The following is a 25,266-nucleotide window of genomic DNA, read 5'->3' on the forward strand; positions in this document are numbered from 1 at the left end:
ATATAGTCTATAGTGTACCTTGCAGACCTTTCCTAAGGCACAATTTTTTTCACTCACTTATGGGCTAAGGAGCATTCAACATCTGACTTAAAGCGTATGTGTAAGGCCTTATATGCATGAAGAGAGAGTAATATCAGTCTGTAACAAAAAACTGTATGCAGTCAGCTGTCTGATGAAGTCTTTTATGCATAGGATGTAACCTTGACCCCTAGGTTGCCAGAGCAAATCAGGACTCCTGTGAGGCAAGTATAGCTGCTGCAGATTTATTGCCATCTAAGAGCAGTAATTTGTTACAATCGGAAAAAAATAAGTATGATGTGTACTGTGGCAGTGTTTGAATGTGAATCATTAGTGGTCAAACCTTCCTTGAGTAGTCAAAAAGCTTTCTGAATTCAATGGAGTGGCGCTTTGTGAATTTACATCAGCGATGTGATTGTAAACTCTATACTAAATGGTAGAAAATCATAGTTTTATAAACACTGTCTGCAGGTATAAGCAACTATACCGAAATAGCATAGGAGATCCTTCCAAAAGGGTAGTAGGTACCATAGACTTGTTATCAGCCTGGGTTGGTGTCATTGCAGTGACCAACAGCTGAAGCATTACATTGACTGTTGGAGCATAAAAATTACTTTAAAATCTCAAAGAGCAAAGGAAGAGACCTCCTTTGTACTGTCTATTGAAGACTAAAACACAATAAAGTATGATTTTTGCTGTTCTTTTGTAAATATAGTTGAAAGATGTGTACTTTTTCAACCAAAAAATATAGGACAAAAAGTATGCAATATCTGTTTTGCTATATAGACAAGTGAAATGTAATTGACCCCTATAGGAAGCTTCTAGCAAAAGAGATATTCTGAGCTGTATTAAGCTATACAGAAGGAACTTAAAAGAGCATGTTGAAACTGTGAGGAAGATTCACGTTGATTTCTACACACAGTGAATGAAGGTCTAAACTTCTTGACATCCCGTTAATTTTAGCTAGAGTGACTCATTACAGTCAACATGAAATCTATTCCAGTGTGCTATGGGCTTCAAAGAATGTCCCAAATACTGGCACTTTGATCAGGGAGGCAAATCTGGTATTACCTGTATTAGGCTTATTATAATGTTTTTTACCTTCAAGGCTAGAGGGAGTGAGTTATAAAATATGCCAAGCCTAACAGAAAGGAGCATTATTATAATATGCCATTGAATGAAGCCTTGTACTGTTGTTTATCACCATGCTATTAAACATCAATGTTCCTTTTTTGGAGTGTAGCTACTTTTTTCAATAATGGTACTGCTGATTAGGTCATCTCTATAGCAGGTGTAACTGAGCCATGAAAACATCTGTTTCTTTGTTTTGTATAGCTTCCTCCAGCTTTGCAATGCAACTTGAAAAGGAGAATCGTTGAGAGATTCAAGAAGTCCCTCTTCAGTCAGCAGAGCAATCCTTGTAATCTGAAATCAGAGATGAAAAAGGTGTAGTACACCAGTTGCTACCTATGGTCAACTTTGTCTCTTCTTCTGTTTGAATTAAGCTATTGATATTACTATCACCAAAAATATAAGTGCAAGATCCCATTTTTAAAAAGAAATATTTAGAATGTTCTCTAGCTGTCCTTCATTTGGAAAATACGGAGGCTTCTTAAATAAGCAATTTGCACACATTGGTTTACAAGTTTGTGCCTGATCATTTGAATTTTTTTGTAAATGGAGAGTATGTGCTAGCTGCTAATATGCAAAACCAGACTTCATCTCATCAGAGCTCAGAAAGAGAAGAGGAAGGAAAATGTAACTTTTTGTGGTGAAGGCTGATAAACATTATGCAAGCTCTTAATTTGTGTAAGCTCTTCTTAATTTACTATTAGTTTCCCATCAGTATTCATGTTTTGGAATGTATTCCTACTAAAACTATGAATTTCAAGAAAGCACTGTCCCAGAGTGTCTTGAATATAGCATACCTTGTCCCACTCTTGCATAGTGTGTCAGAAACAGTTTAGTGTCATCAGTTTCAAAATACCACAGATCTGCAAGAGTGGCATGACTAAAGAACCATGCCTGACTGTTTTCCGATGACATGCTGTGCGCTCTCCAGCCAAGAAACAGCTAACAACTAATACCAGAATTTCAAAATGTTCCTTCAAAATCTCCTGACAAGACTGTATTTAGCAGAGGATCTGAAAACGACATCCTCAACATCTGTGTGCTGTGGGAGACTGTGAAGCTAAAATATTTCATTTTTGAATTGATGGCAAAGCAGTTATTAGGTATGTTATTGTATCTAAAATTTGATGACAAAAGATAATTTATCACTCACGTAATTTCCCTGTGTAATCTAATTTGATTGTCACATACTTGCACTGAACTGTGGAATCTTCTAAGCCATAGTTTGCTATGGAATGGACTGGCCCCAAATGCTAAATCCTTCCTGTGCTTTTGTAGTAATTAATCCGAGATGCTTGAGCTCCACGAAAGGTGACTGCTTAGTATTTACATTAGTTTACATTGGTACTACATTTGAAAGAGAGTTAAAGATGCCTCTCTCTGAGCCGTCTGTTTCATGCCAATTTGCTGACCTGTAAATCAAGCTGGGATTTACACTAAACAATCCCTGCATTTCAGCCGTAACATTAAATTGAAGGAAATATTTGCTAATTGTGTATTGAGTAGATGTTTTCAGAAAAGGTTGCCCCAAAATATGGTAAGAGAATGGAAGTGTTTATTATAAAATAAAAATAATTTTCAAATGCCCAGAAATAAATAATACTTTTATATATAATATTTATTTATAAATTTATAAATGTTATCAACTGTAAAACTGAAAACTATTTGATTAAAACATGAAGAAAAGGGAAGAAATACACTGTTTAAAAAGTAAATTGAAGATGTTTGAAAAGCTGAATGGAGTTATTGGCATTTATGCCTTGAATGAAATAGTTATAGAAATTATTAACAGAAAGCACTATTAGAAGGGTGGAGAATTGATACACATGAGTGAAGAAATGGTACATATTTTACGGGAATTGCCACCATAAATATGTTGGGTAACATGGATGTAATTTGGAGGTAATAGGAAGAACCTAAATAGAGAAAATAATTAATTGAACTCTTCCAGCAAGTGTTGTTATGAGGTTGTGCAATTTCTGCAAATAAAATTTGAAAATCATTGGTTTTAAACTATGCTGAATTAGAAAATGTAATTAGAATAACAGACAAAAAGATCTATCCACTGATCAGTGGTGGGGTGAAGGTCTTCCAACAACAGATATTCTTCTGTTTCTGTAACTGTGAAAGTGTTAACATGCTGCAGAAATGCATAACTGGAATTCGTCTGCTGCCCACAAAGATGCTTTCATGTTAGAGTTACCAGTGAATATTTTCAAAACTAGATGTTTTCAAGTTTAATGTCAGTATCTTTGTTCACATAATCAAGTAGCTAAACTGACTTTCAGGTTTCAGAAGTGCTGGGATCCCTCCCGTGGGAATTATACCGCTTGAATATGGACGAACAATTTCACCTGAAGACACACTTTTGAAAACCAGAGTCATAGGCTGTTTCTCTCCTAGGTTCAAGGGAACACGCTTCCCTGTTTATCTTCACACAAATGTATAGTCCATGAAGTTTTATTCAGATAGTCTAAAGAACTCAGTGCTTTATACTAAGCGCAGATTGGCAGCTTGCAATGTTCAGGCAGTGCTTCTGCAGAGAAGGTAGGACGTTCATAATTGTGTTCACCACTTTTTCATTAATCTAATAAGTATTGATGTCTACTTTGACTTCTGATTGTGCTGGGAAAGAGTAAACTGCCTTACAGAAGTGTGAAGTTTTGGCAAACAGGAAGGATGGAGATTTCAGTTGTCCTTTGCTTTTTTTCTTTTTTTTTTTTTTTTTTTTTTCCCCAGTTGCTGCAAGGTTCTCCTGAGCTGATTGAGCCCAGCTTCTTCATAGCAGATTGGCATGTGGTACTTCTCTCTTCAGGTGGAAATATGTTGCTTCCAGATGATAGAAAAGGTAAAAGAAGCAACAAAACCTCTATAGTGGCATATATATTTATAGTAAAATGTATGATATCAAAGCAGAAGGAATTGCTGCTCTAAGATCTGTCATTAAAGATGGTAAAGTTATGTTGACTATACTGATTTTAATTATCAGAGTTTTGTTTGCTTATTTGTTTTTTTTTGTTTAATTCCTGGTAAGATACACCATTTACCGCTGATGGAACATTCTAGTAATGTAAGAGAATATGCTTTGGAATTACAAAGAAATATCAAAGATGTAAATAATACATGGTTCATCCATGAAAATCAATAGAAATGTTTGTAACTGTAGATGTCCTACTTAGGATTTACAGCAAGTGGTTTTTAAACAAACTCTGTTTAAACTTTATGTTGTTCTTCTGTCATATTTGAAACAGTTATACTAGGTTGATTCAATTACCTAGCCAGATCAAGCCCTACAAAACTGAAGAGGGAAATGCTATGTGCTCTACCACATTCATATAATGTAAAGGGTGTATATATATACTTTAGAAAATGAATAGTGTCAAATATGCTTTGGACTAGTGATACTCAATGTGACAAATCATGAACTCCGTCTTTAATCAAACCTGCCATCACTGGCATTATCCAGGGTGGGGATCCACAGAGATTTGTTTCATCATACGCCTCTTTGTGCAATGGACGTAAGGGAAGTGTGCAGCTTGTATTTTGGTATTTGTGCCATTTCCATTCTTCTAAGTAAAGGAAAAGCTATGTCACAATCCATGGACTAGAGGACATAGTAACATTAAAAACTGTGGTGCCAGAAAGAAGAGTGAGAAACTTTGGTTTTGCTGGCCTTTGTGTTGAAACTTAGCATATCAGTTTCACAGCTTACTGCAGAACAAAAATAATGCTAGGTGTCAAGGGTGATTCTTGAGTAGGAAGGGAGTCCCTAACAATCACTTTAAATATGAGCTTTATTTTGTTCCTGGAGCCAACAATTTGTTCAGATGCTCAGTAGCTGTAATTTTTGAATCTCTTAACCTGCAAAAAATACTTTAGTCCTCAGAAATTGCTGCTGTCTGTGTGCCCTTTCCACTGTAAATTTTAAGTGGGGAAGAATTTCACTTTAAACTCTGTCGAATACTTAGTTTATTATAATAGATGAATGTGTGGACTGGGAGACATATGCATTGAACATATTAGCTAATCTAAGCAAGTTTTTTTGGCCACATCTATTTTCTTCACTCAGATGACAGAATGGTACAAATTTGGCAGCAATTTCCTCACATTTTTCCCATATAAAACCACAGCTGAACAAAAGTTTCATTTAAATGGAAGAAGAATGGGGATGAAGGGATTGAGAGCAGCCCTGCTGAGGAGAACTTGGGGGTACTGGTGGATGAAAAGCTGGATATGAGCCGGCAATTTGTGCTGGCAGCCCAGAAGGCCAACTGTATCCTGGGCTGCATCAAAAGCAGCATGACCAGCAGATCGAGAGAGGTGATTCTGCCCCTGTGCTCCACTCTGGTGAGATCCCACCTGGAGTCCTGCGTCCAGTTGTGGAGCCCTCAGCACAGGAGAGACGTGGAACTGTTGGAGTGGGTCCAGAGGCGGGCCACAAAGATGATCAGAGGGATGGAGCACCTCTCCTATGAGGAAAGGCTGAGAGAGTTGGGGTTGTTCCATATGGAGAAGGAAATGCTCTGGGGAGACCTTATAGCAGCCTTTCAGTACTTAAAGGGGGCTTCTAAGAAAGACAGGTACAAACTTTTTAGCAGGGCCTATTGCGATAGCAGAAGGGTTAATGGCTTTAAACTGAAAGAGGGTAGATTTAGACTAGGTACAAGGAGGAAATTTTTTACAATTAGGCTGGTGAAATACTGGTACAGATTGCCCAGAGAGGTGGTAGATACCCAATCCCTGGAAACATTCAAGGCCAGGTTGGAGGGGGCTCTGAGCAACCTGGTCTAGTTGAAGGTGTCCATGCTCACTGTAGGAGGGTTGGACTAGATGACCTTTAAGGTACCTTCCAACCCAAACTATTCTATGATTCTATGAAGAATAAGAAAGTTGCATTGCTGTGTTCTGTTACATTAAACATTTAAAATATTTTCCATCAGTTAGAACTCTTTCATAACGTGAGAACACTGTCTGCCTCAAATATTCACATCATGCCATAAGGTGTCTTCCACCTTTACAGAGGGTCATTGTGTTCAGTGGAATAAACTGCCGATAATGTCACCTCTCTTGTCATTGTTTGTAGTGCAACTGCTAAGAAACTGATGAGGGAACATAAAACCCAAATTCAGTAGTATAACATTACTTGCCTTTTACTTGAAGGTATTGTCGGCACTTCTGACATAGCAGAAGGGATGACATATGAACAGTTGCAGGTAAGCTATAAATATACCTATATGTATTATTTACTACTTTTAATAAAGATAATATACTGAAATTAATGTCTTTTATCATGTAGACTTTAATTGAAGAGGTTCTAGAGGAAAGTGGTTATTACAATTTCTCTTCCAACAGGTGAGTCTGTTCAATTTAAAAAGAAAAATTTAATTATGATGTGCTAAAACCAAGTGTATCATCTGCCTGTTTACATGATTGCAATTTCACTTTAAACTTGGTGCAATATGTGGTTTGTTATAACACGTGGATACATGGACTGGAAGAAATGTACATGGGACACAGTAGCTAATCTAAGCAGGTTTTTCTGGCCACATCTATTTTCTTCGCTCAGATGACAGAGTGGTACAAATTCGGCAGCAATTTCCTCACATTTTTCCCATATAAAACCGCAGCTGAAAAAAAGTTTCATTTAAATGGAAGTATATTTTATTATAATACTTTACCATTACAGGATTGAGAGGATGAAGCTGACATATTTAGTAAAATATTTGAGTACAGTACAACAAGCAGAGTAAGTGGTTGCTAGCAAAAAAGTGCAGGGGATGAAAGAAAATTTAACTTCTTTGAAACTAGGCAGATGCCTTGTCCTGGAGATGCTGTACCTTTCCTGCAGGAAACCTTTGAGGAACACAAGCAAGAAAGTATATGAAAAATATCACTATAGTTTGCAACATAAGCTTAGCATTTCTCATTTTTTTTTACCTTCTAGCCTGTTATTTATCATTTCAGATATTCTTTAGCACAAAAAAAAAATGTTCACTACTTCCATGAAGTATGTCTGTGCCTTCTCTTTTCAGTAATGAACATTTGAAAGCGTGGGAGACTGCAGCTAGTTTTTCTAAAACAAATAAACAAACATACACCCACCCCACCCCCTCTAATACCGATATTAAGAGATTTTAAGAATTCATAGTTCCTGGTGCCTCAGTGGTAATTTTCAGTTATTTATTATCTCTGCAGACTTTTCTCTATGGATTGACTGTAGCTTGAAAAGTTTCAATTGTTAATCTGAATATTTTTATAGGCTACTCATTAAATTGGAATTCCAGCTTACAAGTGTCTTGCAGCTGCCAGCTGTAAGTATTGAAAAATCATGATTCAGCACTCCCAAAATAAAATAATAATTCACTCTTTAAACCTTCAGGGTATACTTCAATCATGTTTACAAATCACTTTTGCAGCCATGAGGTCTAACAAATTTGTTTATAAGTGTTTTCAAGTATTTTAAATTTTTGTCCTAATCACAAGCTCCGAAGATTTGCTGCTGTAGAAAAAATATCACACAACTGATGGAAAAAAAGAGAAAGGCACTCATTTTTAACATGAAGATCTAGCAAGTCTTATTATAAATGTAAAAATGTGTTGTAGTTGTATAGGCATTTATGTCACAAATAGACTGGCAAAAAGCATCTTACTGCAATTAACTGTAATGAAGCAGGTGTGTGCTGAATATGGACTCGAGTATTTTACACAAACTACTATAAAAATTAAGTATCTATTAATGGAAATCCTAGAATCATAGAATATCTTAACTGAATGGACCCATAAGGATTATCAAGTCCAACTCCCTGCTCCTTGCAGGACTACCTAAAACTAAACCGTGTGACTAAGAGTGTCATCCAGACGCTCCTTGAACTCTGACAGGCTTGGTGCTGTGACCGCTTGAGCCTGTTCCAGTGACTGACCACCCTCTCAGTGAAGAACTTTTCCTGATGTCCAGTCTGAACTTCCTCTGGTGCAACTTCCTTCCATTTCCTCATGTCCTATTGCTGTAAATGTAATCGCTGAAATCTAAAGGACGCTTAAATATTGCAGGTAAATATATGCTAGTATTTTCAAAATGTGACATAAGAATGCCACAGAAATGCACGAGACTAAAAGCAGTAAAATAATTAACGTTCTGGTTTTCCTGATTTATTCAGGACTACTTATTTTTCTGCTGTGCTGGAATTGCCTAGAGACTAGTTGTTCTGTAGAATCTTAAGTTATTTTTCTACATTTTTGGAAATTTTATTTTAGGGGAGACATAAAAGAATATTCTTCATAGCCCCATGGGATGCCAGTGTAGTGTAAGGTGTTCCTCTCTATGCTATGTTTATCCTGCAGAAGGAGACGGGGGAAAAGAGCAAAGAGTACATTTCTACACATACCTGAAGTCTGGAGGGCCAGTGGATGCTCAGCATCTTTCTCCACATTGGTGGATGTGCTATGTATTTCATTTTTCCCAGGAGCACAAGAGAACTGGAAGTCACATTGTGTTTCCCCTGAATCATGCAAATTCTTCAGAAGTGCTGAAAATATGTTATCCGCAGTCAGTACTGATTTGTGCTTTGTTCGTAGGACTTGTAGCAAAGAGAAAATTGGTTTTTGGAGTGGATGAAAGGGATGGAGTGACATCTTCTTATAAGTATCAGTCTCCTTAGAAGTTCAGAAGCGTGTTGTCTAGATTTGATTTTTTTTCTTCTTGCTTGGAATTGTTAGTGTGTGCATGTAACAGCTATTGTTGTAGACTCCGCTGCACATGTGTCTGTCACTCGAGCATGTCCTGACTTTAGCTGGTGAATACAGAATAGCCATACTGCAACCCAGTTGTTGATCTGTCACCAGCAACAATACGTGCCCTTGATTTTTCACTATGCTTTTGAATCCTATTACTTGCTGTGACACAGAATTACATTTGGTTCCCCTGTCACTGTTACATGACTGCTTTTCCAGACAAGGTTCTACTCCCAAATAACTTACTGTCTTTCCTTCTCTTCCGGAAAAAAGACACATCATGCTTTACCCTGGGCTGTCAAAAACATGTCTCTGTTTCCTTGACATGTTTTCGAAACTATGCTCTGCTCAATGCCATTCAGAGCTTTCAGAACTTCAGCAATTCATTTTTTATTTTTGCTTCTCACACTCTCTCCAAATAGCCAAACAGTCTGGTTTCCATGGCTGTCCAGCACTGAATGATTCATTTGGCTAGTAGACAGGCATCATTAGGTTTCACCTCAACCTCTCCAAACAGCGTAAGCAAGCTATAAGGACAAATCCCTCTCCCAAGCTGCACTGCAAGTCACTTATCAGTGTCCACCATTATCTGGTTTTATTCCACCACGTTGAATTTGGTTTGCAGCCCTCAGAGCAACATCCTATCAGTCATTCTTGCCGAAAACTGTTTTAAGCCTTGCTCTGCTTCCTCTCTTTCAAACACAGTGAAACATTTCAGAAGCAGCTGCAAATTTTCCAGCAGAAACTCGGTACATCCTGTAACTTTTCTGGGATCCCCTCAGAAAAGCGTTCACAAGAAAAGCTTTAGGGAAAAAGTACTAGGAGTAGTGAGTATGTGTATCTTCTTTGCTTTAACAACATATAGGGCAATACCCCTGTTTAACTTCCTTAGCTGGTTTTAAAAGCTTTTCATGTAGATTGAGTTTTTCAGTTTCTAAGATGGGAAGATGTAATGATGCGGTATGTGTGGGTCTTTCACAGTTTGAAGAGAATGATAGTGTTTCTAGCAGGGAACAAATTGCCTTCCCTGCTGCCCATAAGAAGCTTCTAGCTCTTCTAATAGAAATGCGAAAAAAAGAACTCCAAAGGCTCAAAAGTCCACAGAAGGCACATCAGAACACCACAAACTTGATTTGTGAAGTTGTGAATTTTTAAAGATGTTTCTTCATTTTAGGGCCAAATTTTTTCATAATTTCTGACTGTCATTTCCATATGTTGTAAGGTTATTCTGTTTTGGAACAAAGAATTCCACAGCTGCTATGCAACGACGTGTGTGCTATTGCTAAAAGCACTGTTAAATGCAGAATAAACAGCTAGATAGCATAGAGCATAATAATTCAATCTCCTACCTTATTGTGGAACACATTTTATAAAGAAAATATTCTGAAAATATTTTATTTTCTGTTTTGGGGGGATGTGTGTACATTGTCTTTCTTTCCCATTGCTGTTGCCCCTTGCTGTGTCCCCAAAATTCCAGGGGTATATGATGGCAAACCAAACCTTAAGTGAGGTGATGACATGAAAACTGTAGCAGGATGGATAAACTGTATAAAGGGTTAAAAGTGGTTCAAGCAACTTAGTTGGGTGATAAGAAAAACATGAATTCTTTAGAAACGGAGACGTCTTCATAAGAAAAATGTCATGCTCTTTTTCCCCCCCACCCATTTTCATTATAATAGTAATTACTATCTCAGTACCAGTCATTTCATGGGGATTAATGGCCAGCTGAGGATAATGACCCTCAGCTTTATCTTGAATAATCAACTTGTGCCCATTTATCACTAATCTCCTGAAATTACTCAGCACTCCAATTCTATTACTTATTTATACAGAAATTTGGTACACATGCCTAAAAGAACCACTGTAATGTTTTGAAATTATTCTATTCACATCCATTGTGTCACTCTTTCTTTTTTTCTTCTTCTGATTTAATATTATACTGCACAAGAGGGAAACTCCTTGTTGTTTATAAGCCCATTTATGAATAGGACGATGAATACTGGTTTCAAACTTTCATCATGCTTTTTTATATTGAAGTAGACGTGTAATACCCAAATTGATGGAGAAATCTATTTTTAATAAATTGTGTGAAAAGACTTAATCCAAGGAGAAACTCAGTTATAGGAAAAAAAGATTTGTTCTAAATAAACAAAAATAGCAACGGTCAGAGACAGGAGTGGTCAGCCGAGTGCTGTAGCTCTGTCACGGTTTAACCCCAGCAGGCAGCTCAGCACCACACAGCCACTTGCTGACTCCCCGCAGTGGGATGCAGGGGAGACTCAGAAGGGTAAAAACGAGAAAACTCATGGCTTGAGATAAAGCCAGTTTAATGATCAGTGCAAGAGCTGTGCATGCAAGCAAAACAAAACAAGGAATTAATTCACTAATTCCAATCAGCAGGCATGTGTTCAGCCATCCCCAGGAAAGCAGGGTTTCATCACACAAAGTGGTTACTTGGAAAGACAAGTGCCATCACTCCGAACATCCCCCCCTTTCTTCTTCTTCCCTCAGCTTTTATTGCTGAGCATGGCATCATATGGTGTGGAATATCCCCTTGGTCAGCTGGGGTCAGCTGTCCCAGCTGTGTCCCCTCACAGCTTCTTGTGCGCCCCAAGCCTACTCGCTGGTGGGGCAGTGAGAGAAGCAGAAAAGGCCTTGATGCTGTATAAGTGTTGTTCAGCAATAACTAAAAATGTGGTGTGTTATCAACACTGTTTTCAGCACAAATCCAAAACATAGCACCATACGAACTACTATGAGGAAATTTAATTCTGTCCTATCCAAAACCAGTGCAAGATCATATGACTAGAGGTCTGTTTGTGAGAGAAATGTTGTTTCAGCATTAGTTTTGTAGGAAAAAAAAATGGTTGCGATGCAAGTAAGAATAGAAGGAAACAGTATTCATAATCAAGTGCATATATTGATACGTTCTCACAATTTTCATAACTTTGTTCAATTCAGTCTTTTCCGTTGTTATTGAAGTTTGACAATTAGAGAAGCAGCCATTTGTGTAGTTCAAAAGATCTATTTCACGAAGAGGAAAACTGTCAAGTCTGGCTCTAATGATAGCTATACATTTTTAACTACTTGAAGACTAGCTCAAGGTATTATTCACAGAAGGATAATATAGCTCAGGAATGACAGCAAATTCTGAATTTTGCCTGTTTGAGGCAGCCCTCATTTGTATTTGGACTATGGTACATGGGTACGTCATTCGAAAATAGAAATGCATTAGTGGAGTTTTTTCTAGCTGCAAATTTTTAGTGTTATCTATTTGTTCTTCAACGTTGATGCAGATCTTTAGTTGTATTACGTGACTAACAGATTCAAAATTATATTTAGCTCAGTTAATGTTTTTTAATGTTCTAGAACATACCAAACTATGCAGTAGATGAAAGTACAGAGCTCTAGCGCTCCTGGAATCTAAAGTGGATTTTTTTTTGACTTGGTGATATCTAGGTGATTTAAGATACTCTGCTACTTTTTATTTCATTCTGGCACCGCTTCCTGCTAATGTTGCCTGGCATTTTCTGTTAATTGTTTTCTTTTTCCAAATGGTTGTCTGTGTTGATTCTTACTTCTTACATCTCATACATACAAAAGAAGATTGTTTTGGCCAGCCATGTTTATTAGAGTCATCCCAGCAATCCGTTCACTGATGCTTCTTCCCAAGGACTGCAGACTGAAGAGGAAAGGCCTGTCACACCAGAGGAGATGAGAGGGCAGAGAGGAACCTGATGAGGTTCAACAAGGGCAAGTGCAGGGTCCTGCACCTGGGGAGGAACAACCTCATGCACCAGTACAGGCTTGGGGTGGACCTGCTGGAGAGCAGCTCTGCGGAGAGGGACCTGGGTGTCCTGGTGGACGACAGGTTAACCATGAGCCAGCAGTGTGCCCTGGCTGCCAAGAAAGCCAATGGGATCCTGGGGTGCATCAAGAAGAGTGTGGCCAGCAGGACGAGGGAGGTTCTCCTTCCCCTCTACACTGCCCTGGTGAGGCCTCATCTGGAGTACTGTGTCCAGTTGTGGGCTCCCCAGTTCAAGAAAGATGAAGAGCTACTGGAGAGAGTCCAGCGGAGGGCTACGAGGATGGTGAGGGGACTGGAGCATCTCCCCTACGAGGAGAGGTTGAGGGAACTGGGCTTGTTCAGCCTGAAGAAGAGAAGGCTGCGAGGGGACCTTATAAATGCCTACAAATATCTGAAGGGTGGGTGTCAGGAGGATGGGGCCAAGCTCTTTTCAGTGGTGCCCAGTGACAGGACAAGGGGCAATGGGCACAAACTGAGGCAGAGGAAGTTCCGTCTGAACATGAGGAAGAACTTCTTCCCTCTGAGGGTGACGGAGCACTGGAACAGGCTGCCCAGGGAGGTCGTGGAGTCTCCTTCTCTGGAGATATTCAAGACCCGCCTGGACAAGATCCTGTGCAGCCTGCTGTAGGTGACCCTGCTTCGGCAGGGGGGTTGGACTAGATGACCCACAGAGGTCCCTTCCAACCCCTACTATTCTGTGATTCTGTGATTCTGTGAGATGCTGAAGCCAAGCAAGGCAGCCCGATCTGCTCCCCATGTAACAATAAGCGCAACTAAGAAAAGACAACGTATGCTAGTAGCAGGTGACTCTCTTCTGAGGGGTATGGAGGCACCCATTTGCCGACCTGATGCATTCTCTAGAGAGATGTGCTCCTTACCAGGGGCTCATATCGAGGACGTCACCAAGAGACTACCAAGCCTTGTACAGTCCACTGGCTGTTATCCACTGCTGTTGTTTCACATGCACACCAATGATACAGCCAGGAGCAGCCTGAATAAGGATTGCAGAGCCCTAGGAGCGGCAGTGAGGGACTCTGTAGCACAGTTTTTTCATCAGTCCTCTCGGTCAAAGGGAAGGGATTTGAAAAGGGCCAGTCGAATCTAGCAAAATAACAAATGGTTACAGGACTGGTCCCACAGCCGGGGGTTTGGTTGCTTAGACTGTGGGAATAGCTTTGAAAAACGTGGTCTTCTGGAGGCTGATGGGGTCCATCTGACAGAGAAAGGGAAGAGCATCTTCAGTCAGAAGGTTGCCAAGAAGCTTGCCAAGCTGGTGAAGGTGGCTTTAAACTAAAGATGCTGGGGAAGGGGAACCTCAATCCATCCCACTGCTACCAGTTTGATGCCGGTCCCAGCAGTAGCTGCCCAGAGCCTGGAGAAGGAGCACAGGTCAGCAGGAGAGCACCGGAAGGGGCAGCACAAAGCATCTCCAGCCAAGAAGTCAGTTTCATTGGGGGCCCAACTTAAATGCCTCTATGCAAATGCACGTTGCATGGGGAATAAACAAGAGGTGTTAGAGATGTGCGCATGTCTGCAGGGCTATGAGCTTACTGGCACCACGTGGAGATGTGGTGGGATGGCTCCTATGACTGGAGTGTTGGAATGGAAGGATACAGGCTTTTTAGGAAGGACAGGCAGGGGAGATGAGGCGGGGGTGTTGCCCTCTATGTCAGTGACCAGCTGGAGAGCATGGAGCTCTGCCTGGGGATGGATGAGGAGGTGACCAAGAGTTTATGGGTCAGGATTAAAGACAGGGCAGGGACTGGTGACATTATAGTGGGGGTCTGCTACAGGCCACTCAACCAGGAAGACTGAGTGGACAAGGCCCTCTACAGGCAGGTAGGAGCAGCCCTATGTTCACAAGCCCTGGTCCTCATGGGGGACTTCCATTAGCCTGATATCTGTTGGAGGGACAGCGGAGCAGGGCATAAGCAATCCAGGAGGTTCCTGGACTGCACTGATGATAACTTCCTTCTCCAAGTGATAGAGGAGCCCACAAGGAGAGGTGCTATGCTGGACCTTGTTCTCACCAACAGGGAGGGGCTAGTGGAGAACATGAAGCTCAAGGGCAGCCTTGGCTTCAGTGACCATGAAGTGGTGGAGTTTGAAATCCTTAGGGCAATGAGGAGGGCACGCAGCGAGTTCACTACTCTGGACTTCAGGAGAGCAGACTTTGGCCTCTCCAGGGACTTGCTCAGTAGAGTAGCATGGGACAAAGCCCTGGAGGGAAGAGGGGACAAGAAAGGTGGTTAATATTCAAGGATCACCTCCTCCAAGCTCAGGAGTGATGCATTCCAACAAAGACAAAGTCAGACAAAAATGCCAGGAGGACTGCATGGATGAACAGGGATCTCCTGGACAAACTCAAGCACGAAAAGGAAGCCTACAGAGGGTGGAAGCAGGGACAGGTATCCGGGGAGGAATACAGAGAAATCGTCTGAGCAGCCAGGGATCAGGTTAGGAAAGCTAAAGGCGTGGTAAAATTAAATCTGGCCAGGGGCAGCAAGAACAACAAGAAAAGCTTCTATAGGTATGTCAGTGATAGAAGGCAGGCTAGGGAAAATGTGAGCCCTCTCTGGAAGGAAATGGGAGACCTGGTTACCCAGGATATGGATAAAGCTGAGGTACTCAATGACGTTTTTGCCTCAGTCTTCAACGGCAAGTGCTGCAGCCACACCGCCCAGGTTGCAGAAGGCAAAAGCAGGGACTGGGAGAATGAAGAAATGCCCTCTGTAGAAGATCGGGTTTGAGAAGTGACCCGTGCAAACCTCATGAATTTCAACAAGGCCAAGTGCAAGGTCTTGCACCTGGGTCAGGGCAATCCCAAGAAGAAATATAGGCTGCGCAGAGAATGGATTGAGAGCAGCCCTGAGGAGAAGGACTTGGGTGTGCTGTTGACAAGAAGCTCAACATGACCCGGCAGTATGCACTCGCAGCCCAGAAGGCCAGCCGTGTCCTGGGCTGCATCAGAAGAAGCGTGGCCATCGGGTCAAGGTAGGTGATTCTGCCCCTCTGCTCTGTTCTGGTGGGACTCTGTCTGGAGTACTGTGTCCAGCTCTGGAGCTCTCAGCACAGGAAAGACGTGGACCTGTTGGAGCAGGTCCAGAGGAGGGCCACAAAAATCATCAGAGGGATGGAACTCCTCTGCTATGAGGAAAGGCTGAGAGAGTTGGGGTTGTTCAGCCTTGAGAATAGAATGCTGCAGGGAGACCTTACAGTAGCCGTCCAGTACCTGAAGGGGGCCTACATGAAAGCTGGAGAGGGACTTTTGACAAGGGCATGCAGTGATAGGACAAGGGATAATGGCTTTAAACTGGAAGAGGTTAGATTTAGACTGGATAGAAGGGACAAAATCTTTTCTATGAGGGTGGTGAGACACTGGAACAGGTTGCCCAGAGAAGCTGTGGATGCCCCCTTCCTGGAAGTGTTCAAGGCTGGGTTGGAGGGGCCTCGGAGCAACCTGGTCTAGTGGAAGGTGTCCCTGCCCCTGGCAGGGGGCTTAGATCTAGATGATCTTTAAGGTCCTTTCCAACCCAAACCGTTCTATGATGAAGAGGTAAAAAAGTTTGCCAAAGCTCAGCAGTACTTTTTTTTCCCCCCCCCTAAACGTCTGGGTCTGCAAGAATCTTTGAACTACCCACCTGCAGGTCTGATGGCTGTCAACTGAGGGTCTGTTTGGCACTGTAAATATGCCGCCCTATTCCCACAGACCAGCATTCACTGTTTCTGAGTTAGCTGTCCTTCCACTAAGAGGCAGTATTGGCCTACCTTTCCCAAGTCACAGATCCTGCAGAAATTACAAAAAGGCAAAGCAATGTGAAAACATGGAGTAGCAATTGGTCCTAGCTTCTATTTCATCCAACTCCTAGGGTAAGGCAATGACTAATCCTAGTCACACTGATGAATAGAGAGTGTTCCAATGACAATGAAATGCGTGGCCAAAACATGGATTAAAAGACACTTGCTTGGATAGAGCTCACCACTGCGCATGGTGATAGCGACACTGCACCTTTTCATGATTGCTAGAGACATAATTTTTACCAAGTTGTTATGGCCACGCTAATACTGGCCGTACTCAGAAGATACATGTGCCAGACTTCCTGTTAATGGTACAGTGGAGCTCTAGAGAAATAATGACTTATAAAGTAGGGAAACATATGCCTTAGATCCTAGGGTATTAGCAGTCATGTGTGTCAAAATCAGATGGCCAAGTGTGGAAAACTTACTCCTAATGGGATTTTTAGAGAATCACAGAAGTGTTCTGGTCACTTCAGGGGTGGCCAGTAATCTAATGAAACAGGAAAAAGATTTGCATTTTTCTGATATTACAATACTGTAACAAAATACTTTTCCCACTTTGGTTAGTAAGTCAGTCTTTATTTTAGAATTTTTTCCTGTGAATCAGAATGATAGAAACTGGAGCAGAAACTGTTTATTGCTCTAGCAGTTAGTCAGCATCAAGGCTAGATTTGGGTAGTATCAGGGCTGCTAGGTAGAAAAGATGGAGATGTAGAACCTGGCGTAGTTCATGAGATTACATTGTGCAGAACAGACAAGTGAACCAGGGATCCATCTGGTGCAAGTACCAAAATAATCCGATCATGTGATAGGACTGTTGGTGATGCAGAACCTGTCGCCTCACTCAGCTGAAGATTCTGTTTAGCATTGAGGTATGCGGAAAGGTGCATTTCACCTTTTGTTGGAAAAAATGAAGAAGCATCTGGCCTGAATTTTGGCTGACTGGTAGGTAGAGTTGTCGATGCAGTTCAGTGATGAATACACAAAATAAAGTGTCTCCTGGCAGTGGAAATGCCTGAAGTCCACGCTGTCTGTAAAAAAAGTGCATGTTTATGAAGCTGTCTGTCAGCATTTGGACTGTGGGAATGACTGTTTTCAACACTAGGCAGATGGCTCTGATCCCTTGCAGAGATCACATGCCCTGAGCTCTCAGACATTCTTATATGAGCTTCCCATCTTTGAGTAGAAGCATCTGTCATCACAGACTTGTTTGGCTGAGGTAAGATGGGTTTACTCTTGCAGCTCTGAAGCAAGTCTTCCTACCAGTTTGAGGAAAAGATTTACTTTGAGACTGACTGTCAAGCAGACATCTCAGACACACAGAAGACTTCTTGTACAGAGCATAGACAAAGTCTGTCAAATAACATCAAATAAGAAAGCATCTTCCTATTCAAGGTGGTTCAGAAAACTGACTGCAGTCTGGAGTTGTTCTCATGCTAGAAACCTGCATCTTGGACAGCAGCTCTGAACTTTGAGTTGATGTAAAGAGGAACTTTTCTTTTTTTGTTTGAGGCTTTAATGCTTTCGTCCAGCTAGGGCAGTTTAGCTGAGAAGAATCTAGTAACTTTCCATGTCGCAGAAAGACGCTGTTGAAAGGAGAACTGGGAATTCTTAGGCTAAGTGGAAGACAGTCTGAAAGTTTTGAAAAAATAGAAGACAAGATTGGCCTCAGTGTTCAGAAATCAGGGCCATACAAAGATAAGTGATTTTTAACCATCTCGAGATACCTTTCATGACTGCAGCTACTGTTTTGACATAGCAGTGTAAGATACAACAAAAGCTATTCTAGGATGTCAGTATAGTACCAACAGGCACAGTGTTGCTCTGAATACTGTAGTTGTGTCTCTTGTCCTTGAAGACTGCCTGTTTCTTAGCAGAACTTCTGTTTACTGATAAGGGAAAGTCAGCTCTTCATATTTCTTGCATGGTACTCCATAAAGATAAGGTAACTCTTAGTCCTCATCAAAGTGTCAGTCTCAATTTTGGAAGTTAGTTTGAAACCTTTTACTTACTACCAATCATCTGAAAATTATCTAAAAAGAAGGAATAGCTGTTTGTCCTACTGGGACCTTTGTATCTGTAGAACACCTTGATCTTCTGAGTTTTTCATGTTTCCATGGAGTTCTAGAAGTAGTAGCTCTAGAAATCTGTGCCATGGAAGGAGCTGAAAGATTTTAGGCTTTACAGCACTGGGTGAAGGCATTGAAAATATGAAGTTTTGCTCTACTTTGCTTGCCTATATTAAAAAAATTCTAGTGGTGTTTTCTTTATTAACTTATGTGTCAGAGCAAGGATTTAAAATTTGGCCAAAAAAGTAGCAGACATGACTTTCACGCTTCTCTTTTAGAAATTCGTGCCAATGTAACCAAGTTATAATTTTGAAAAATCCCAGGAGGTATATGCTCAACAGTAGCCTTAACAGAGCACTGAAATATTGTCAGGTCAAGTCTAGACATCAGAACAGAAAGTGAGTCTGTCTGGTCACCTTTAGGTAACGCTTGGGCAAAGAAATGATAAGTAGCAACTGATGAGATAAAGGATGGACTATTAGATGGATAAGAAATTAGGTGGGTGGCCACATCCAAAGAGTTATAGTCACTGGCTCAATGTCCAAATGGAAACCAGTGAAGAGTAGTGTCCCTCACGGCTCTCTGTTGGGACCAACACTGTTTAATATCTTCATTGATTACATAGCCAGTGGCAATGAACGCACCCTCAGCAAGTTTGCAGATGACAACAAGCTGAGTGAGTGGTGCAGCTGATTCGCTTGAGGGCCGGGATGCCATCCATAGGGACCTTGACAGGCTTGAGGACTGGGCTCACGCAAACAGCCTGATGTTCACAAAAGGTCAAGTGCAAGGTCCCGCACCTGGGTCGGGGAAATCCCCAATATCAATACACACTGGGGGATGAATGGATTGAGAGCAGCCCTGCCAAGAAGGACTTGGTGATCCTGGTGGATAAAAACTGGACATGAGCCAGCAATGTCCAAGCCAACACTTTCAACCCAGAAAGCCAGCCGTGTCACAGGCTGCATCAAAAGAAGCGTGGCCAGCAGGTCAAGGGAGGGGATTCTGCCCCTCTACTCTGCTCTGGTGAGACCCCATCTGGAGACCTGCATGTACCTCTGGGGTGCCAGAAACTACAATAAAGACTTGGGCCCATTAGAGTGGGTCCAGAGGAGGGCCACAAAAAATAATCAGAGGTCTGGAACGTCTCTGTTATGAGGAGAGACTGAGAGAGTTGGGGTTGTTCAGCTTGGAGAAGAGAAGGCTCTGGGGACACCTTATTGCAGCCTTGCAATACTTAAAAGGCACTTATAAGAAAAATGGGGAGAGATTTTTTTACCAGAGGCCATAGTGATAGCAGACGAGGCAATGGTTTTAAACTTAAAGAAGGCAAATTTGGATTGGGCATAAGCAAGAAGTTTTTTACAATGAGGATGGTGAGACACTGGAACAGGTTGCCCAGAGAAGTGGGTGCCCCTTTACTGGAAGTGTTCAAGGTCAGGCTGGATACAGTTTTAAGCAACCTGATCTAGTGAAATATGTCCCTGCCCATGGCAGGGGTGTTGGACTAGATGGTCTTTAAAGTTCCCTTCCAATCTGAACGATGCTGTGATTGTATTTTTTTGCACAGGTACAGTGCCCCATTAAGGTTATCCACATAGGGGGCTGAATGAAAGTTTGCTGTCAGCCTTCAGTCTATATGTGTTTTTTTTTTCTTATGTGTACTTGGCTTTACAACTTTAATAACAATCTTTCAGCTTAGGGATTTCTTTCTACATGTGTTGAAGTGTGTGTGCAAAACTATAAATGATTTTTCATATTTTTCCTTTCCTTATTATTTCCGTACCTTTCAGTACTTTAGTAATCAACATGACACTCTGCTTCCTGAGGGACCATGTGTATAGAGGAATGTTTAAAAGGACTTTGGATATTTCTCCTCCCCATCCTGCTGGGAGGGAAGGGGAGGGCTGAGCGAGCAGCTGTCGGGTCCTAGTTGCCAGCTGCTGGGTTAAACCATGACACAGGATAATGCAGCTTGAATATGAGGCAATTTTTACCTATATAAAGCTGACAGAAGCAGCTCCTTCACTTTCTGTGCTAATTTTCTATGTAGCAGGCTAAAGACGAATTAGAAAAGGAGAAAGAAGTGATGTTAAAAACTTACTTTCAGCTAGTTCTCCACAGTGCTGAAGTCTCTGGAGATGTTACATCAGCAACATAAGTTAAAGCTGTCCCACAAATACATTATGTTGCCTTCAGGCCTCATTGATTAGCTGTGGGAGACCTTTGCACCATACTGCTCTAATTCTATTTGTGTGCAGTGCAGACTAGTCCATAAAATTTGAGTCAGAGGATCATTAGACGAACTGGTTCGCTCTGTGTAGCATAAATGGTGGAATTTCACACAGAGATTTCTGTATCAAACTCTGTTGTAAACTCTGAACTAAAACATTTCTTTTGATATACTTCTGAGGTTCCTTGGCTTTGACATCATACTTGTACATCAGCTTTCTGCTGATAGCGCAAAGATTGATCCCGTACCTGGTCACTGTGAACAATGGGGAATTCTTACTGCCAACACATACTAACTACTGCTTTTTTCCCCCCAGGTATCTCTGCCTTTCGAAGGGAGCAAAGAACTGTCTGGCAAAAGAAGAAAACTTGTAATTCTGAACAAAGGGTTCAGAATTGTTCCTAATGAAGTCAACCTGCCTGTTCTTCAGCTGAGGCTGTCTAATTACCAAAGGGGCAAGCTTTGCTTGTTAAATAGTGTTCAGATGGAATTCCAATGTGGGACAGCTTCAGGAGACCTCACATGATATTTCAGGGTGATACTGTTAACTTTAGCTTTGTTTACAGCAGAAGCACTTTACAAGGAACATGGGGAAAGATGCTTCCAGCTTTATACATAAAGAGGAAAACAGAATTCGCAACAATATCTTCTATTTTTATAATTTTTTAAAAAGAATTGCTGCATAGTCAGGTTTTCTGGAATGATAGTTCAAAGCCTGTAACCTTATTTATATCCATGTATGTCTTCTATGGGAGGAAGAAGAGCTTTGTCATGACCAGACAGAAAATACATGTAGGTTTCACTGTACCAAAATTAGATTAAACAGATTAAACACCATCAGTATGATTTTGATATTTAGAAGGAATTTCTCTACTTACGTTTGGATGGTAGAAAATTCTAATGCTGGTATGACATGTTAATAGTCATTATTTGCAACTAGCATGGCTTCTGAAAGGATTGTTGTTTGAAAAACAGCTGATTTTACTGCTATTTCAAAATGTCTGTAGGTTATATGTCCATCTTTAGGCACACATTGTATAGGTCTGCGTATATAAAATGTGTTGTGTACATTAATATACATTTTACGTACACATTTGTTTACTGTTTAACAGGCTAAGTAAATTAAATACATGCTTTGCTGCTAATCAAAACTGTAGTACTTAAAAGCACTTTCCGAATTTCAATATTTATTCACTTTGTATTAAATGGAGGTAAAAATATCTCAATGCAGTAGCAGAGAAGATATTTTTTGCCTATAGTTTAGTAAGGAATACTTATTAAGTACAGAAGATTTTCCCTACAGTTGATACTGTGGTAATCATAACTGTTGAAAATAGCCAGAATGTACTTGGTGATATAGCTCTACTAACTCTGCTGAAAATTATTAACATTATGGTCATCACGTGATTACTCATAAGTAATTTGATACAGATGTATCTTGTGTACTCTTCATAGGCTGGCAAAGGTTTGTTTGTAACTATAGATAGCTGACTGGCATTCATTTCCTAACCATTCAAGTGTATTATTTCACCTGTAATGTGTGACTTCAACATTCTGAATTGTTAAGTAGTGAAAAAGGACCCAATGGGCAGTGTAAAAGCAAACAAAAAAAATCTATCCTTTTCGCATATATCTGGTGTAGAAAGTCATCAGGTGTACAGTGGTACCGTAATGACAGCAAAGGTCTGTTAAGGGTCAAGACATGTGACTCTTAAGGTACCACCAGAAGGTAGTTACAGTTTCCGCTGTGAATAACCATAGATGATGCATTTCCTGCAATGTTACCACTAAAAATCAATTCCTCTTCTAGTTCAGAGTTTTGCTTTGGTAGGATGGAGAAAGGGAATGCCGTATGGTTAAATCTGATGGATTATGAAGTAACTCCACACTACGTATGGCTGCCAGTGGAACTGATTACACTGGTATTTTACCCAAAAAGACTTCATTTAAATTCAACCTTGATATGCTGGTTCTACTCAAATTACCTATGAATTCTCATGATCGTTTTCCATTAAAGTAGTGTAAAACCAATCTACACTTAAAGTAGCCTATTTTAATATCTTTCTGCAGAATATTTTATAATTTTAAATTGTCAGAGTGCATTGAATGCCTTAGAAATAATTTCGACCTTATTTCAAGCGTGTATTGAAGTATCATTGTTTATATTTTGTCTGGATTTGTGTGATAGTGTAGTGTTCATTCATGCTTGGCAGCATTATATTTGTTGAGAAATAGAGTATAATTAATTACTTGTGTTTCTCTTAATGTATTTTTGGTGCTGTTAACTTTGAAGCAAATTCTGTGCTTGTTTTTGTGACTTTGAAAAGTGGAATACTATCTGGTGGCCAGCGGAGGAGAGCAGATTTCTCTCCCGTAATTAGAAGATGAGAGGTGGGTTGGTGGCATGTACGGCTGCAACCACCAAGGCAAATCAAAGCAGGGAATCAGTGGTCTTTTCTGTTTCTTTCCTAGTGTTCACTGGGATTTTTTTTTTTCTTTCTTCCCTGGCTGCAGCTGAAGTGACATGCTGCCTGTTGTAGGAAACAGCTGATGCATTTTACATGTAGGGCAATTAACTGCCACAGAAGGTTCATTATCTAAGCTGTTAAGTAATTTATGGCAGTAGTACATAGATGCACTCCACTGAGTGCACTGTCCATTGTGTTTCCCATTGTATGAAAAGTAACAAGAGTCAGTTCTACCACGAATAATTTCTGTATGGTTAAATTCTGTATACAAAATATATATATAAGGCATATTTAGGGAAAAACAGAAACCAAAAATAAGATGCCCAATATCATTCAGCAAATCGTCAGCAAATTTGAGAATGGGACCTACTTCTCCCAAGTTCTAGTCCAGTGCATAACTGGTATCCTTGAAGGGGCGTATCTTTTTTTCTTGTATGCTTGTAATCTTTATTGTAACCTGTGCAAAAATCAGAGAAGTAGGCATGGCTGCACACATTATTTACCTAAATGAAAAAGATTACACGAAGTTTGGTACTAACAATGTCGAAACAGTGTGTTAAACTACAGCTATGTTTTGATTATTTGTGAGTTAATCATCTAGACTGTGACTTATGTAGGCCTTTCCTTCAGTTTGCTTGGCTGCAGTGAAGTACCTGAGATTATGTAGTAGTCTGCCTTCTATTAGTCATACTTACACCTACTTTCTATAGTCATCTGATCACAAGTATTTTCTCAGGAGAAAGCACTGTGTGTGTATTCTGTGGCCTGATTTACATATGCTTTGCCATGTCTGAATCATTTCCCAGTCCCCTGTCATACTCATGAATAATCAAATGTTGACAGATCAAATCATTAGTTTTATTCCATAAGGGAATTCCTGTTTACAGTCACAGAATAATGTATTTAAAGACTGTATTTCTCGGAGTCATTGTAATTTACGGAATTACTGTCTGATTATTGGTATTTCATATCAAGAAATTTGACAACTAGTTTTATGAACTTACGGAATCATGTTAATAAAAGAAGAAAGACCAACAGTATTCCTTGCTAAAAACAAGAAAGCTTCTAGCATTGACTTGCCCAAACTGAATAATATGCACAATTTTAGCATGTATGGATTCTGGCTTGCTTTTAGGACGAACTGGTAATTCTAAATGACTGCATTTCAGGAGATGTGAAAAGAGGAAGCCACTTGAGAGTGTTTGGTTTTAACTGTATGAATTTGCCATGCGTTTGAATTTAAAAAACTTCTCAGCTGAGAGCTTCATCGTTCAGTTTGTCTAGGTAGACCACGGCAATTGGGAAGAAAGATCTTCTAATTAGTTTTGTTTCTTGACTTGCAGGAAGCTAAATCATGTGAATACTCTCTGTTCAACCGTTCTCAACAGGAGATGGTGAGAATTGTAATAAGAAAACTAGTCATTTAAAAATATTTGACATTTAAATTCTCAAATTTCCTGTCAAACTAAAAACTTGCATCTAATAAGGTTTTGCTTCCATAATTGAGCTAATTGTCCACTGTCCGTCCTTCCGTCTGTCCTTCCGTCCTCCCTCCCTCCCTGAGGCTGGTGGGTCAGATAACTTGCTCTGTGAACCTAGTTATGGTTTTCACATCTTTTCCACCTGGTCCTCAGGCAACATAGGGATGGAGTTGTCCCACGGACTACCGTCCTGAGTTTCTTCCACAGTGTGATAAGTATACGTTCTACAAATACATAAATACAATAATTGAAACAATAAATACAGTCATTGAAACAGTGTTTATTGACTTCATTCAGAAGGGTTTTTAAAATTTTGTTTCAATTAACAGTATCTGGAATCAAAGGTTTACATTTCTTCAGCTTGATCAGCATGATTAATTCTTTACCTTTTCTCAGGTCATGATACAGTGGAATTATACAAGATGATGAATGTTGGCAGAACCTGTCAGTTTGATGTAGTGGGTCAGATGCTCTGGCCCACAGCCGATGACACAGCATGTGCCTGAAGGGTTATGTATCTAGTGTCTGT

The 25,266-nt window shown here is 40.4% G+C and overlaps 1 protein-coding gene across 5 annotated transcripts in view; it reads left to right on the forward strand.

The window, feature by feature from the left end:
* NEK10 (NIMA related kinase 10) overlaps positions 1-24,988 on the forward strand; it is a 123,667-nt gene extending 98,679 nt beyond the window's left edge. For 4 of the 5 annotated variants that reach the window (XM_075418985.1, XM_075418988.1, XM_075418986.1 and 1 more), the window contains 4 exons: positions 1,354-1,464; positions 3,889-3,997; positions 6,310-6,362; positions 21,105-24,988. In XM_075418985.1, the coding sequence (XP_075275100.1) occupies positions 1,354-1,464; positions 3,889-3,997; positions 6,310-6,362; positions 21,105-21,314 (483 nt within the window). In that variant the 3' untranslated portion in view covers positions 21,315-24,988. Of the gene's footprint in view, positions 1-1,353; positions 1,465-3,888; positions 3,998-6,309; positions 6,363-6,445; positions 6,502-21,104 lie in introns of all 5 variants that reach the window. The other variant, XM_075418989.1, reaches the window with a different exon arrangement.
* Positions 24,989-25,266: the final 278 nt, after the last annotated feature.

The sequence above is a fragment of the Opisthocomus hoazin genome, chromosome 4 (assembly GCF_030867145.1).
Source record: "Opisthocomus hoazin isolate bOpiHoa1 chromosome 4, bOpiHoa1.hap1, whole genome shotgun sequence".
NCBI lineage: Eukaryota > Metazoa > Chordata > Aves > Opisthocomiformes > Opisthocomidae > Opisthocomus > Opisthocomus hoazin.